The 17,219-nt window shown below is 40.9% G+C and overlaps 1 protein-coding gene across 3 annotated transcripts in view; it reads right to left on the bottom strand.

Moving 5' to 3' along the window:
- PPP1R9A (protein phosphatase 1 regulatory subunit 9A) overlaps positions 1 to 17,219 on the bottom strand; it is a 128,176-nt gene that overhangs the window by 7,846 nt on the left and 103,111 nt on the right. For 2 of the 3 annotated variants that reach the window (XM_054384742.1, XM_054384741.1), the window contains exons 7-11: positions 13,406 to 13,459; positions 10,846 to 11,075; positions 9,545 to 9,641; positions 9,237 to 9,408; positions 8,192 to 8,349 (exon numbers count right to left, since the gene is read on the bottom strand). In XM_054384742.1, the coding sequence (XP_054240717.1) occupies positions 8,192 to 8,349; positions 9,237 to 9,408; positions 9,545 to 9,641; positions 10,846 to 11,075; positions 13,406 to 13,459 (711 nt within the window). Of the gene's footprint in view, positions 1 to 212; positions 412 to 3,929; positions 4,008 to 4,115; positions 4,204 to 7,328; positions 7,630 to 8,191; positions 8,350 to 9,236; positions 9,409 to 9,544; positions 9,642 to 10,845; positions 11,076 to 13,405; positions 13,460 to 17,219 lie in introns of all 3 variants that reach the window. The other variant, XM_054384739.1, reaches the window with a different exon arrangement.

Here is a 17,219-nt window from a genome sequence, read left to right as displayed (position 1 = left end):
CACTGAATTCATGAACACTGAGACAGTCAAAAAGGTAGAATGCGAATGGTACAAGGACAGAGATGTTCTGTTTGGATGAGCTGTTCCCATACAATGAACACCATGCACTGTTTGTTGTAGTAGTCATAGATTGGCCTGTTCTTTCTTTCCAGAAACAGGAAGCCAATTATGCCACTCAGCAGGGTGGGAAGAAGGTAGCTTTGATGTTCTACCTTTGACCCTTTTTTAGCTGGACTTATGTTTTCAGAGGAAGGTTCGGTTGAGCTGGTGGGCGACGGCAGGTTGCTGGAAGAATTGGATCCCTTGCCACTCTCTCCATACCATGTGAATGGTACACAGTGTGGGAGAGAGGAGGATCTCTCTGATAAGGGTTTAGTGCTGGCTTGCTTCTGCAGCACATCCTTGGCCATCCTGTGTAACAGAAAGGAGCAGGAACATCTGTTAGGTTGCAAAATGGGAGAAAATAAAATGCTACAGGGGCAGTTCATAGATTCATAGAATGGTCTGGGTTGAAAAGGGCCCTAAAGAACATCCAGTTACAGCCTCCCAGTCATAGGCAGGGACACCTCCCACTAGCCCAGCTTGCCCAAGGCCTCATCCAACCTGGCCTTGAACACCTCCAGGGAAGAGGCATCCACAACCTCCTTGGGCAACCTGTTCCAGTTTCTCCCCACCCTCACTGCAAAGGATTTCTTCATAATCTCCAGTCTAAATCTGTTTTTCTCAAGCTTCACTCCATTCCCCGACATCCTATCACTACAGGATGTAGTAAAATGTCCCTCCAAAGCCTTCTCTTCTCCAGTTCATCCTAAGCAAGAGTGACATTCCCTGTAAATGTAACTAAAGAACTGAGTGGCATGCAGCTGGTAGGGGCATGCTTGAAATCTCTCTCAGCAAAAGAAGGAAAAAGTGTGTTCTTTTGATTCTTTGTTTAACCCAGGCTCTCTTAGACAACGCACACCCAGCAAATGGAGGCAGAAGCCTCTACTTCTGATGTTCAGATGTGAACCAGCTCCAGGCAAGAAGCTGCACGCTGTGCTGGTGCATTTCTGAGCCCCACTGGTATCTCACCATGACTAAACAGATCAGGCTTAGCACTGGCCCAAGTGGACTTGATTCCCAGAGAAGGTCTGGCTTGGGATTTTATAGGATCATAGAATTGTTCTGGTTGGAAAAGATCCCTAAGATCATCGAGTCCAACCATGACATGCAGAACGAATCAGGTGCATCTCTATCCATCTATGGAGATCTGCCTTTGGAACAATAGCTAAGCACTGATAAAGGTTATTAAATATTAAAAATGTTAATTTATTAAAACAAAATAAACACCTATGAGATACTATCAGCTTCTCTCTTTGTAGTAACAGAGACAGCATTGCATAATGTCATCAAGGCAAAGGCAGCAGTTAGAAAATGCCTAAATTATTCATTAATATCTCCTCTCAACAGCACAGGCTGTAAATCAAAACCAACTATGCAAGGTGTCTGCCTCAGATCAGTGCTGCATCTCTGGTATTATTTATACCCATATATATATATATATGGGTATAAATAATATCATACACACACACACACACACATATTACTGTTTCAGAGCATTAAACTTCTACTGCTCTTAGCAGCCACCAGTAAACTGCACATATGTAAATCTCCCCTTTGCTTCTACCTTCTGGACAGCTTCTAAATCATGATTAAGATAATAATTAGAGCTTTGTATATTGTCAAACCTCTTCTCTGTGTGGACACAACTGAGGTTGTCAAAGGACCCCCATCCATGGAAGCAGAAGAATAATCCTCCCTCCATTTAGCTTCATAAAGAAAGGTAGATAGAGATATCTGACCCAGTCCTTACTCCTCCCTCATGCTCTAATCTTGTTTGAAACTAGGAAGAAAAAACAAATGATGCTGCCTGAACCTCCTAGCTCCAGAGAGTGGAATATATGCTTCTTAAACTGGGACTTTTTATACACCTAACATTAGTGGCAGACTTGGGAAACAATTCAGGATTTTATTTACATGTCCTCAGAGCTATTTTTCTGGCAATGGCAAAATAATGCATGCAACATCCATCTGACAGTATGATTAATTCTACATCATCAGGATTAATTCTACATCATCAGGGTTGATACTACATCAGTTCTTGGACATGAAGAAGTTATTTGGACATTAGCAAGGAGTTCTTTGGACACTAGGTAGAAGTTCTTTACTATTAGGGATGGTGGAATACTGCAACAGGTTGCTCAGGGAGGTGGTAGAGGCCCCATCCCTGGAGACATTCAAGGTCAGGCTTGATGGGGCTCTGAGTGATCTGATCTAGCTGGGGATGTCCCTGCTGACTGCAAGAGGGTTGGATGAGATGACCTCTAGAGGTCCCTGGGCAGCTTGTTGCAGTGTTTCAGCACCCTCATGGTGCAGAACTTGTTCCTCACATCCAATCTAAATCTGCTCTGCTCTCATTTCAAACCATTTACCCTCATCCTGTCACTGCAGGCCTTTGCAAACAGTTCCTCTATAGCCTTCTGGTAGCTCCCTTCAGGTACTGGAAAGGCTGCTACTGGGTCTCCCTAGAGCCTTCACTAACTCCAGGTCACACTGCAAGCAGACCCACCACTGGAACCAGCTAGAACAGGTTTTCTGTCACCAGCACAGAGGTGATGCCTAAGCTCACTGAAGATCCTGCCAGACGTTTGTGGGGTACAAATGTACATAAGGTTGCTGAGACAGAACTTTGCACTTCAATACAGTCTGCCTGAGGGAGTAAGTCAGAAATCTAAGGTCTCTTTCGCTGATTTTATGGAGCTACAAAACAGACTTGTCACTGAGTCTCCATATATTAGATTGTCAGCAAACCCCACAGATATCCACCATTATGACTGAGTAGCACTCAAAGTTTGCTTTCTTCCTGTACTCTTTCATGTTAGGGGTTCTCTTTTGCTTTGTTTTATGTCCAGAGAGTTTTTGAGTTGCTATGTCCTGTCTAGCCTTCTGGACCATATTAAGTTTGCTTAGTACTCCTGATATAAAATTGTCTTTTCATATCTGGACCCAGGTATTACTGCCTGTAGCTGTGATCCTGTCAGACTCATCAATATCAGTAAAACTATACATTGGCTTTTGCAGAGACAATTGCTTCCTGCCATTCTGAACATTCATTTATCTATTCAGAGGCCAGATGCTGGTGATGTGGTCTCCTCAGATCACACAAGGGTCTCACAATTCCTTCCCTGAGAGATGGTATTGTGACAAATGCAGTCAGCATTTTCCCTGTCTTTGACAAATGCAGTCAGCATTTTTCCTGTCTGTTTTCAGCCCATGATGCTCATCTTCAGAAACAAACCCTCCTGAAAGCTTTCCTGATGTGTCTGCTGTGAAGCTGCAGTGAACAGCTGCTGCCCACCCTTGCTCTAGGGGCTTTTATAAAATTGTGTCAGGATTTCTGCTTCATAGGGATTATTAACCAGCTGTGTGTGCATCTTGTAGGCCAGCTCTGATAACCTACTTCTGCAAATTTCATTAGTGGATACAAGAGCAGTAATGATGTCATGGTATTATAAGCTTCCAAGTATTTGTAGGTTACATGTTAGTCTTTCATTATCATGGAACCACAGACTTGTTCTGTCTGGAAAACACCTCTGAGATCATTGAGTCCAACTATTAACCTAAGACCACCATGGCCATTAAACCGTGTCCCAAAGAGCCACCATGTCCACACATTTTCTTGAACACTTTCAGGGACAAACTTGGTAACCAAACTTGCTGCTCTCAAACATGTCCCAAACCCTCAGTTTGTAAGTTCAGAGGTTATCTCAAAGCTTAACACTTATTCTGTGAAGTCAGTGGCTCTGACATCTCCCATCTGCTAGGAGGATCAGGTTTTCCCACTGTTTCTGACAAATCATTTCTTGCACCCTCCATTTTTTTCCCCATACCTACTGCCACAGGTCACCCTAACAGCTTCTTTCTCTTTCCGCTTCTTGCCCTTGTTTGAACTCCTCCTCAAGGGAGCCCTGTAAGAATATTAGAAAACACCAGGAAACATCTTTGAAATGTTACTTTTAATCCTTTTTAATGAAAAAAAAAATTTAAAAAAGTATTTGAAAGAAGAAAATGCTTACCCAAGATCTGCAAGCTTTCGCTTTAGTTTTTCTGTATGCCCTATAGCAGGGCCAGTTGTTCTTGCTGCCTGAGCACATGTGGCACCATCTAGGACATATTTGTACATGGAAGAATGTACATATTATTATTATTTTTAATTACTACTGATTGCTATTGCACTTGCCAGAACAGTTTGTCTATCTTTTGCTGATTAGACATGCATGCGTGTACACCTGTGTGAGCACACCTGAGTTCTTCTCATTTTTAAGATGATGGTGTGAGGAGGAATAAAAATCAAGAAATACTTTCACAATCATAGAATCATAGAATGGTCTGGGTTGGAGGGGACCTCCAAAGGTCATCTGGTTCAACCCTCTCTGCAGTAAGCAGGGGCATCCTCAACTAGATCAGGTTGCTGAAAGTGCACCTGAGGAACTTGTAATTGAAAGAAACGGAAAGTTCACTTTGGTTGAGTTTTAATGTTCTAGGGCACAAAAAATTTCCAGGTAAACATTCCAGTGAATCCAGTTGTAAACTCAGCAGTAGCCACTTCAGTTGGCTGTTATGGCATTCATTTGGTGTGCATGCATCGCTTCTAAATGACTCCTGAAATGCTTGCTTAATCTTTGGAGCCAAGACTACCTTTTATGACAGACATGCTAGGTTAACTGTTCAGCTTCAGCTTCAACATCTTTATTACCATAAACATTTAACTTGAAATCCAATAATTCTGAATTAAAAAAAAATAATTAAAAGTAGCTTAGTTTATAAATTTGCCCTCAGATGCCAATCAATTTTTGATCTCTTCCACAAACACCGTTAAAATCTCAAGAGGAAACAGCCTGCACTACCTCTAGAGTGAAAACAATGAATCTGAGTCTGCAAAACTTTCTGTGAAATCTAGATGGAAGCTAAGAGAAAACACACAGCAGCTGCAAAACTCAGGCACAGCTTCTGTGATTCTTAAACATAACCAGTGTCCCCAGATACTCTAGAGGCAGCAATTAAAGGTCAGCCATTTATGTCACTTGCGGTTTGGTGGCTTTTGCAACGTGACCTGAGATGTACAGAGACTTCTAACTGAAAGTACTGCTGGGTTTGTGGATTTTTGGCATAAGAAGCCCTCAGAATTAACTCAAAATCCCCCAGAGCTAACCCAGAACAGTCAACCCTGTGCACAGAACTTTGTACACTGCTTTGTGGGTAATAGTTGAGCAAATTTTCATTCAGCTAAAAAAAAAAAATCAGTGTTCAACTGGTTCATAAATCCTGGAAAAGCAGGAAAAGAAGCCTCCTGCAACATCCACACTCTTAAAGCCACACAACTTTTACCACCAGAAGTCCTGATATTAAAAAAAACCAACGTTCAGGAACAACTGACCAATAACCTCATGTCAAAAAAAAAGCAAACAAAAAACAAGTGCTAGGAAGAGTGACAAAAGCAAGGTGAAGCCTCCTGAGAAGAAATCTGTTCCTTAGGGAGGCTGAAGAGAACTTCAGGCAATGCACATCAACCCTATACTGTGCACACTCCTCTCTTGTCTCCTCTTACGGTTTCCTCTTTCACCTTTAATCCCCGTTTCTCATTTAGCCACTCTCAATTTTGCCGTTTTAAAGAATGAAAGTCATAATGCCTATTTTCACACCAGCTATTCACAGGCAAGTGTGGCTTAGGGGCCAGTAGTGGGCTTCTTGGGGAGCTTCTTCATGAAAGTGAGCGACACAATCAGGCACCGCTAGCTTTCCCATGTTCACACCCTTGTTTTTACTGCCAGAACTCAAACATTCATTAATTATACAATTAAGAACACATAGACCACCTGTTTCAGAACCCATATCAAACCCTAGTATATATTAACTGCTCTTAAATTCAACACAACTTCCTGAAACTGCTTTTTAGGAAGCTGCGTGAAAGCCTTGCATGAAAATGAAGAAAAAAAAACCAAATCAGTGACAAGTCTTTTCAGCCACACAAAAATCCTCAACAAATTGTCCTTGGCAGTCAATTTAAATAAGCCAAAGTTTGTTAGGAACCTCCCCAGACCCATTCCTGCAGTTGTCACTTACAAACAATTATTATGAGGTATTTTAGTTTACTAGAACACATCATAACACAAAATAGTGACTGGCAGAGAATGCAAGGGACAGAGCTAAGCCTAGAGTTATGTAAAAGGTAAATTCTGACTTCACAAGCACCTAAAACTGAGGACTCAGTGTTCTGTGCCATTATTATACTCTTAATTCATGTAACAAACTGCTCAGATGGACCTGATCTAGGCAGAATTTAAAGAATCTGAATTAACTAAATAGAAGCTAAAGAATCTGAATTAACTGAATAGAATTTAGAGAACTGCAATTAACTAAATAGAAATTAAAGAATCTGAATTAACTAAATAGAATTTGAAGAATGTGAGTTAACTAAATAGAATTTAAAGAATGTGAATTAACTAAACAGAATTTAAGAAATCACAATTAACTAAGTAGAAGTTAAAGAATCAAAATTAACTAAACATAAGCTAAGGAATTTGAATTAACTGAATAGAACTTAAAGAATCACAATTAATTAAATAGAATTTGAACAATCTGAACTAACTAGAGAATGTAAAGAATTTGAATTAACTAAACAGAATTTAAAGAATTAGAATTAAATACATAACAATGTGGCCAACTCTCCAACAAATTACTTGATTTTTTCATTGTTGTTGCAAATGTAGAGTCTCCAGACACTAACTTGTTTCATCTAGACTATGCAGTCTCTCAGCAATTATAAGCTACAATCTGCTCTTCTTGATTTACACTCCTCTCCCCACACTCCAAAAAAGCATCTAGCAGTGCCAAAATCGCATAATTCAAGTAAGGGCACTGGTTACATATGTTTCTAATACAGAAATACCCCATTTGGGCTTTTTAAAACAAAATACAAGATTCTCTTAAAGGCAGCTTCCCCCTTGTTGGTGAGTTCTTAGAACTCACCAAATCTTCACCTTTTCCTAAAAAAGAGAAAGCAAAAAGAAAAAAAAAAGAAAGGAAAGGAAGCAATTCCTGATCTCATTTTAAGCTTTGTCCTTCTTTTATATCATCACACAAGGAATTTTTTGACTTCCAGGTAGACAAAAGAAGCTATGATGTGCTGGTTTTCTAGGTGGCAAGGTCCTGCTACAAAGCAGAAGCTCCTAAAGTAGGTATGTGACCAAAATGATGCATCAATTTAGTTCAAAAAAATAAGTTAATACCTTTATCTTGTAAAATATTCCTGCCAGCTGGGTGATGCAAAGGAGATGCCTCAGAGCTGTGCCCAGATTTGGAAGGAGAGGAAAGTGGAGTGTCTCCCTGAGCAGGTGGGGAAAGGACATCTCCTTTGTGCTGCTGTCCTTCTTCTTGGTTTTCAGTTAAGTTGTCAAGTGAGATTGTTGCACTGCTAGCCACGGGGGAGAGGGAGGAAGCACCAGAATCTGATGCTGGTGAGGATGCTCTCATGCATGAGGGCAGTGGTGGTTTTGAAATGTGCATGGGACTACTGTAATTGTTCGACGGCTGTTGGCACAAGAGATTATAAAGCAGGTTATATCATTTAGCAACCAGAGCAAGGTGTTCTCTGAACATGCAATTCTTTTATTCATGATTGGGCCTTCTATTTGTATGAAATGCTTTAGCAGTTCATGCCATTACCTTCTGATACCACACGCTGCAGTGTTTATTGGTATTAGGGTTCAGACCTTAGTCAGAAAAGGACAAAACAATGAGTGATTATCACATCATTTTCATTAACAAATTAAGAGAGAGAAATGCACAATCCAAGTTCCCTTCATGACTCCTGCACAAATGAAAGGCTCCACTCTGCATTATAAAGCACACCTAGATCAGAAAGCCCAGGTTACCTGTTAAAAAAACAACACAACAAAACCAAAAGCCCGGGTGTGCAGGCTTAAAGAGACCAGACTTGCACATCACTCAATGACATTTACAGCATACTGGCCATAGAGGAATAAATACTGCCTGTGCTACACTGACAGCCAAAGACAGAGGAGGAAATGACTTAGAGGGACAATCTAGCATTCCATGGGAAGCCTGGAAGAGAGGATAGAGCCCTTCTCACCTTTCGTTCTAGGCTGTCCTCTCCATCGGTTGAACTGATGCTATCATACAGCCTTGTTCTGGATGGCCTCTGCCGCTTGTTCTTCACTGAAAGCTGAGCTCGAGTCTTCAGAGCTTTGGAGTCCAGCCTCTCTGTTTCTGGCACTGCTTCACTGAAATCTGTATGGACACAGGATTCGAAGCTATTTAGAAGAAGAATCTTTCATTGCTTTTCCCCAAGACAGGGCCTGCAATGGCAAGTAGCTGCACTTTGCATGCTTTCCTTTTTCCTGTATCTTCAGAGCTGCTAAAAGTACAATGCAAAAAAAAAAAGGTACTTGCATAAACCATTAATAAGTTAAAAAACCTGTAATAACCCATGATACTTACTCACTTCTATTTCATAGAATAGGCTTAGGTTGGAAGGGACCTGAGACATCATCTAACTCCAACCCTCGGGCCATGGGCAGGGACACCTCTCAACTAGACTTGGCTGCTCAAGGCCTCATCCAGCCTGTCCTTGAACACCTCCAGGGAGGGAGTATCCACCCACCTCCCTGGGCAATGTGTTTCAGTGTCTCACCACACTCCTACTAAAGAACTTCTGCCTAAGATTCAGACTAAACTTATTCTCTCTCAGCTTAAAACCATTCCCCCTAGTTCTGTAGCTAGACACCCTTATGAAAAGTCCCTCTCCAGCTTTCCTGGGACTCTACCTTGGCAATAGATACTGAACTTTGGAAAAAACAACATCCCTGCATTATCAATTATTTCTTTTATATCCTAAAGAATAACCATGCTATTTACATCAACATTCATCTTTTACATGAACATAAATCAATACAATTAAATTAAAGAGTATTCCCTGAAAATAAAACAAACAGTTTCAGAAACAATATGAGGCCTTGGTACTACTTTTAAATTGGTCTTAAAGCTTCAATGATTGTTTGCTGCTACTCTTATCTGCAGTCATGCTGGATAAAGCTATAGCTAAATGGAAAGTTCAATGTATTCATGAGGTGTTTCCATTTAGATATAGTCTACATCTACATTTGGTTGAAACAAACCTTGGCTTAAGCCATCCAGGCAGGACACTTGCTTAGTATCTAGATTTTCCACTGGATCTCCTCTAGAAACGTCTCCAAAAGATGTCTGCCTTTCAAAAATGTTGTTGTTATTGTTAACCTGGCTCCCATTTTGCTTCATTAGCCTGAAAACTTCTGCTTCCAAGTCTTGTATCTGAAAGAAATACAACACAGTGTCACTCATAACACACGCACAGAGCTATTACAGATTTTTTTTTTAGGTATGTTAGCTATATTTCTTCCAGCATATCAGACAGAATTGTCTCAATGTGGGAGCAAATCCTACTCACACGAGCCTGTAAGCCTTGAACCTCCACAAGGTGTGCTTTCTCCAAGTCTTCGAGTTTCTTTCGTTCAGCTTCCTGGCGTTTGATGAAGTCAAGTTCTCTTAGGGAAAAAACCAAAACCAAGATGTATTTGCTATCATCAAAGCAATGAGGTTCAAACAGAAAATAAAACCTTCTGACATATCACAGAATCACCAAAACATTCAGCTTGGAAAAGACCCTCAGGATCTCCAAGTCCAACCAATAGCCTTACTCTACAAGGTTCAGCCCTAAACCACATCCCCAAGCACCACATCCAAATAACCTTTAAACTCATCCAGAGCTGGTGACTCAACCACCTCCTTGTACAGCCCATGCCAATGCCTGACCACTCTTTCCCTGAAAATTTTTTCCTAATGTTAAACCTACCCAGTCGCAGATTGAGGCCATTCCCTCTTGTTATATCTACCTGGGAGAAGAGACCAGCACCAGCCTCTCTACAATGTCCTTTCAGGTAGTTGTAGACAGCAACAAGGTCTCCCCTCAGCCTCCTCTTTTTCAAACTAAACAGCCCCAGCTCCTTCAGTCGCTCTTCATGTATCTTAAGCTATGCATCAGAAAATCTGTCCTTAACAATTTATTGCCAGCCTAAGAAGCATGAAACTGCAATTAGGTCAAAACCCTAAGCTTAGTCTAAGTGAATGTGCTAAGTGAAGATGTAAAAATGGCAAGAGGACAGGCTGAAGAAGCTGGGGCTCTTTAGCTTGAAGCAGAGAAGCCTGAGGGGTACCCTCATTCATGTTGATAAAGATGTGCAGGGCAGTGTCGGGAGGATGGAGCCAGGCTCTGCTCAGTTATGTCCAATGACAGGACAAGGGGCAATGGGTACAAGCTGGAGCAGAAGAGGAGGTTCCATGTGAACATAAGGAAAAACCTTTTCATTGTGAAGGTGTCAGAGCCCTGGAGCAGGCTGCCAAGAATGGCTGTGGAGTCTCCTTCTCTGGAGACATTCAAAACCTGTCTGGATGCCTTCCTGTGTGACCTGCCTAGATGATCCTGCTCTGGCAGGGGGGTTGGACTGGATGATATTTTGAGGTCACTTCCAACTCCTACCATTGTATGATTCTGTGACAAACTAATACTTGAACACTACTAACATCTTTCCATAATAAAGAGCCTGTGTTTTTCAGGGAAAAAAAAATAAGAGTGAAAAGCAGTGTTCACCTTACAGTGTTTAATAGTGGGTTTCCTATTTCAAAACACATGAGAGAGATGTTTCCTATCTGGCCACTAAGTCATTTTCTGAGACTGGTGCAGCTGCTTACTTTTGCTGAAAATCCTTGATTAATTTCTTTGCCTTGTTGTATTTCTTCTCCAGAGCCTGATACTGGCTTTGTGTCTCCTTGAGGTGTTCATTCACTGTGTGACACAGGGTTTGTGCCTCAATCCAATAACTCTCTAATTTCATCATCCTCTCCTTATTCTCCTCAATGTTCTGCTGGAGTTGGGTCTTCTCCAATTCCCACCTCACCTTCTCATTCTCAGCAGCCTGCAGCTGAACAAAAGAGCAGAGATGAACTCAGTAAAAAAGCTGTTAAATGCTACCTAATAGTTTAGGATTAATTCAAACAAGGTGAATAGTGAAAATCAGTGAATTAATAACTAGAGTAGTAATATGTGAGCAGTGAAAAGAGCATTCCAGGACAATGAAAACAGGTTGATACAGGCTGATTCTTCCTCATCAAACAAAGCAGAGCCAATAGTGGAGTATTCAAGGCAACTGCAGGGTTAATTTGTCAGCACTGGGGATGGCTTTTGCTCTGTGCATGTTGCTCAGGTATTGTAAAGCATTTATGAAGGCTCATAAAATGATGGAATTTCTTATTTTGAGAGGCAATGTGATTTCCAGGTTATATATTTGACTTAAGAGCAACTTAGAACACACTAAGAAAAAAAACAACAATTGCATCTAATAAAACTACCTGTTTTTTTTTAACCCAAATTAGAAACTCTTTTGAGTTCTCCCCATGTCTTGTTTTACGTCATAATCCTCCTTAACCTACAAAGCCAAACAAAAGAGGTTGGAGCAAAATTCAAAATTTATCATTGGGTTGTAACCTTTTTTTTTTTTTCATTTAAGCAACCACAGACTTTTGCATCCAATACTGAAACTACGCTAGAACTTTGACAAGGCCAGAGGGAACCTGGTAGAAATATATTACTCTTGATTTCTTTAAACTTGCTTATAAGGAGTTAATATGAAAAAGAAAATATGTCCTTGCTGTTGAAGATCCAAAAAGAATTCTGCCCAGTATAGCAGCATTGCTCAACTCTAAAACCAGTGCAATTCCACTGCTAGTTCCACTATTTGGCACCAGTGAAGTCCAACTACTTTTTCCAAGTCAGGGCTTGGAATCCAAGGCTTCCTCAAAGGAATCCAGGGCTTCCAATCCAGGCTTCCTCAAAGAAGCCTGAATTTTACTGCTGAGTTTGTAATAAGTATTAGCTTCTTTGCTGTTTTTTTTTGTTTTGTTTTGGGGTTTTTGTTAGATTTTTGGTGTGTTAGGCTTCTTGCTTCCCAATCAGAGCTAGCTGCAGGCTTCTGTGTTTGGTGAAGGATAAGGGTAGGGTTTTTCAGCAGCTTGTTTATTTTAGGTCCCAGAATTCATAATAAGAATCAAAACAAACAAAAACAATGCCTAAACATCCCTGTTTACTTATCAAGATTGTTTATTTTGCTCTAGGCAGTTCTGTTAAATGATACACACACAAAGACAAGAACTTGTTTGCAGTTTTATTTAGTAATACACCTGAACTAGGCACGTGTTGTTCAGCTCTAATGAAAACACTAGGTAAAAAATCCAGCAGGAAGAGGCACGTGAACCTTCATCTTGCAAATGCATTTGCTCACACCCACACATCACTGCCATCAAGGCAATGGGGCTCGGCACAATCCCAGGGGATTGACCCTGTGTCTCTCATTGCTAGAACGCAACTGGAAAGCAGAGCAAGAAAAGATTTCTGACTTTCTGACCTGCAACAGTACCACAGAAACTGCCCTTACAGCAAAGACTTGCACTTTGCAGTTGTTCTTAACAACGACATCGATAAACAGGATGCAAAACACATAGTGAGTGCAAACGTGGCTGAGGTACAATTTTCTCCTTCTCTTCTTCTGATTTCCTTTGTCATGTACTCAAAGAGAAGGATGTCATTATAAAACCTGATATTACTCAAAAACTGGAGCAGCAGTTGAGTTTCCAGAAGGTTTACCCCAGTACAAAAAACACAATTTCTTTTTATTGCCAATTCAGTCTAACTAACAACTGATTGTGAGGGAATGTTTTCTGTTAAACTGGTAAGCTTCTCCCTTTCTAGAATATCATTTTAAGACAACTGCAACAATATGAAACAGAACCTTTTCTTCTGTATGTAAAAAGTAATTTATCTTAAATAACTTTCAATAAATCAAGGGGTTTTAAATGATGTCAAAAAAAGGAAACTAGTGTTAAATAGGATATTTTAACATCACTGGTAAGCAAAAATCCTACTAACTTAATACTTAAATATTCAAGCCAAGTAGAATTTTAAACCTGAGAAACTGCATTAGAATTGTAAAACTAGAAATCTGCCATTTAGTCATTATGATACCCCCTAAAATGTACGTTCAAGTTGGCAGTTGCTCTTAACAGCAGCACTTAAGATTGTACTTGAAACTTTGAATAGAGCACATACACCTAGACAAGATTTAGCTGAGCCATTGTGCTTCTCAATCACCCTTTAATAAGGATGTTGACTTCTCCACCCACATAGATACGTCTTCAGATCTGACTTTTGCACGAGAGGAACAAAACCAGCGTGTATTAACCATATATTCATTCTTACCTTTGTCTTCAGCTTCTGAATTTCAGCTTCTGTAACTGCATGTTTGATTTGCAACTAAAATTGAAAATATAAAATAAACAAGTGAAGTCACAGAGAGAACTCCAGCATTTTTAAAGCCTGTGCTGCAAGCTGAATACCTTATTACACAGCAGAAGGCCTTGAAGAGTGCTGCAGTGCAGTAGATTGTAAATTAAAATGTCTAGCTTGCAAAATGACTCAGTCTGTGCAACCTAATTAAAGATAGGATGCTGTCTAACCACTCATAATTTCAAATCAGAACATCCAATCTGTTTAGCAAAACCAAATGTCTTGTGCTTTAGAAAAAAAAAAGAAAAAAAAGAAGAAAAAGATGTTAGTCTGCTGGGCTCTGATGTGAACGTGAAATATGTCCCAGTGCTGCCAGGAAGTCCCACTGCACTGATTAAAGCAGGCATGTTACAAAAAGCAAATATGGAAATAAGTGATTTAACAACTTGAGAAGTCAGGAAAACCTTGAGGGAAGATTCCACACATTTATTTCAAATCCGCCCTCCCCCCACCCCCCGAAAAAAGGTAAACTGATGCTACCCTTCTCCACCATTAGCTGGAGTGATTCTGCTCAAGCTGGCTGAGCTCAATTGAGGCCAGTTCCACAGGGAAACTGAAAAACAGGAGCTGGCATTGGAGCAGATCAAATGACTGCAAGGAGATGAACAGCCCAGGCAGTGTGCTGAAGGCTGGAGTCACATTACCAATCAGCATCTCACACTAACATTAGGTTTGTGCAGGAAAAAAAAGGTTGGTATGAGGACCTGGCATCCACCTGCACACTTCCTGGAAGGATTTCTTTTGGCCTAACCTACGTTAGTCTGATCCTGTGGACTGAATACTCATTAGTGGAGTGAATAGTCATTAGTGGAGTGAATACTCATTAGCTCTTACGAGTGTGTTAGGTGATGTCCTGAAACATCTTTAGTTTCACTGCAAATTTGCAGGCTCCAAGAACAGAAAATCAGAGAGTAGTGGGGGCTGGAAAGAATCTCAGGAGATTGTTGAGTTCAACCCCCCTGCTACAGCAGGTTCACCTAGAGCAGAAACGTTTCCAGGTGGGTTTTGAAAGTCTGCAGAGAAAGAGGCTCCACTGCCTCTCCAGACAGCCTGCTCCAGGGCTCCAGCACCTTTACAATAAAGGATTTTTTGCTTAAGTTCAAGTGGTTCTAGTTTGTCCTATCACTGGGCACCAGTGAAAAGAGCCCAGCCCCATCCTCTTGCCTCCACCCTTTAAATATTGATCAGCATTGAGAAGATTCCCTCTCAGGCTGCTCTTCACCAGGCTAAACAGCTCCAGGCCTCTCAGCCTCTCCTAGCAAGAGAGATGCTTCAGTCCCCTCAGCATCTTTATGGTCCTCCATTGGACTCTTTCCAGTAGTTCCCTCTCTCTCCTGAACTGGGCAGTCCAGAACTGGACACAACACTTTGAAGTACAAATCAAATCACAGCTTCAACAGCTGATCCAAATGGAAATGGTCATGCACACAAACCCAATAGTGGTTTGCATCCCCAATCCCTGCTGCTTCATTATGTAAAGCAGGCAGCATGGACAACCTTCTGACAGGCCCCATAACCTTACACTTAAAGCATTTTTCAACCTGAATCAGTGACCTGAGTGTGTTAGCTAGGAGCTGAGGGCAAAGGCACAGCCTGAGTTACAGGTTGGGCTGGAGGAGTGGAGCAGGACAAAGCCTTCATCCATTTTTCATGAAGACCAGGAATAGTTACCTACAAACATGTTGTACAGGGGGGTTATTTTCCCTCACAAGACTAACAACAGCTTTTGGGAACAGTTTGTGTTGAGCTAATGGAGTACATGAGGGAGCTGCACTCAACCAGAAATTATAACCTCTGGTGAAGCAATGGCAACATTCTTGAAGACTAGGCTGTTAGTAAAAAAATGTACAAACAACTCAAAAAAGAAGTTCTGGAGGAGAGGAGCAATTTTCAAAATACCAGGAACCATCAGAGAGTTGATTGGCACAGGCAGTTTTGAGAAAGGCCAAGCTTCTTTTGAAATCCCCTTTCTGTGGGGCCTCCTGAATGCATTTTTTGTGGCAGCACAGGAAATAAAGGCACGGTCTCAGATGCAGCTTGATTTGCAAATCAGCTTTAACTGATCTAATGAATACTGCAGTCCTTTCTGGTAGAGAAATACTGAAAGGAAGGAAGGAATAGAGAGACACTGATGCAACCAGTTCCACCTGAGGAACACTTTAAGAATCTCGTTTCCATCATGCCTTTCTTGGCCACCATCTCCAGAGAAGACTCTCAGCAATTCTTGTCTCCAGGATCATCTGTTACTGACACTCACTGTTTGACTTTGCACTGACAAGTGTAAGGAACCTTCCAGTGCTCAGTGACAGCAGCCCTAAGACTTCCCTTCAAATGAAAGCCATGCTAGCAGGTGGACCATACATGGGGTCAGACTGAACCTACCCTAAGCATGCGGCTAACCCACACATGGGCTTCCTGAAGAAGTGCCAGATGAGAGCAGGGCTACTGGGCCAGGCTGGAGAGACGCCAGTGCAGCTGGGAGCAGGGATCTCAGCAGCCCTGGAGCTGGTACTAACAGCAAGAAGTGGCCAGTGGTGCTATTTCACCTAGCAGACCAGGAAGGCAAGTAGGGTACATATCTTTCCATAACTATGTATAGTAGAGGAAACTATGTAAACACTTTAATTAGTATTTGCAAGAGGTTACTTGCAACTTTTGAGCTCACTCAATCCAGCCTCTGATCTGCAACTTTCAGATCATTCCATTTCTTTTAGTAGTGAAAAATTACAGAACCATCTCAAAATATTGTGGTGCTTATGAAGTGCCCAGGTCTTTGCTTAGTTCTGCTACTTCATTGTTTTGGAGTGAGGTAAGAATCAGGGGAAGGATGGATGAGCTAGACTTTGCTCCTTTGCAGAGTTCATAATGAAATCAAAAAGCCAAGACTCAAAGCCTTAGGCTACCTGCTTACAGGCCTTTCCCAGCTCTTCTAAAATCCACAAGCAGTACTTAACCAGCTCATTATTACACACAGTAGACGCCACCTTTTGGATAAATGACAATCTGCTGAGGTACAGATGGGTCGAACGGTTATTTTCATACTCTCTTTCATTAAGTTAAAAATGAGTACTGAGCACCCAGTCAGATCATTGAATCAATGTATGCTACAGCAGATCTCACTGAGGCAGAAGTAAAAAGAGTCTTTTTTGTTGAATGTATGTAGCTGGACATCTCATTTCTTTTCATTTTTTCCTCTGTTTTTAGAAGAACTAATGCTGCTTGCCGAACAGATGAGAAATACTAACACATTTACCAGTTAGACTGAACAACAGGCAAGGTCACTTGTTTGGCAAGCAAATTTGGACTCCATAATTAACAACCTTTAAGTCAATTTACTAATAGGGGAGCACAAACTCCCTTACTCCACATCCCATATAATGCCAGAAATTCTTGGCAGATCCTATTTTGCATTTTTACGTTTTCTAAGCCAACATAAAACTGTGAAGGCTTCATTTGAACAAAGGCATTTTGAACAATTTTTGGCACTTTTCCTTTTCAATGAGGTCTTGAAAAGCTGATTAATTTTCTCCAGAACAATGAAACATTTTATCAAAAGATACAGATAGAAAATGGATTGAATTCATCTCTCAATGAATTCATTGAATCATTCGCAGAAGGTAAAATGGGATGAAAAGCTAGCAAATGGTAAAATAGCCAGAGTACACTAGGAAAGGAAGTACCCAGTGGAATCTAATACTCTCCAGCAAAAAATTTATAGTCATTATAT

This window comes from Indicator indicator, chromosome 11 (genome assembly GCF_027791375.1).
Source record: "Indicator indicator isolate 239-I01 chromosome 11, UM_Iind_1.1, whole genome shotgun sequence".
NCBI lineage: Eukaryota > Metazoa > Chordata > Aves > Piciformes > Indicatoridae > Indicator > Indicator indicator.
Note: the sequence above shows the minus strand (reverse complement) of the source record. Positions and strands in the feature narration are given on the sequence as shown.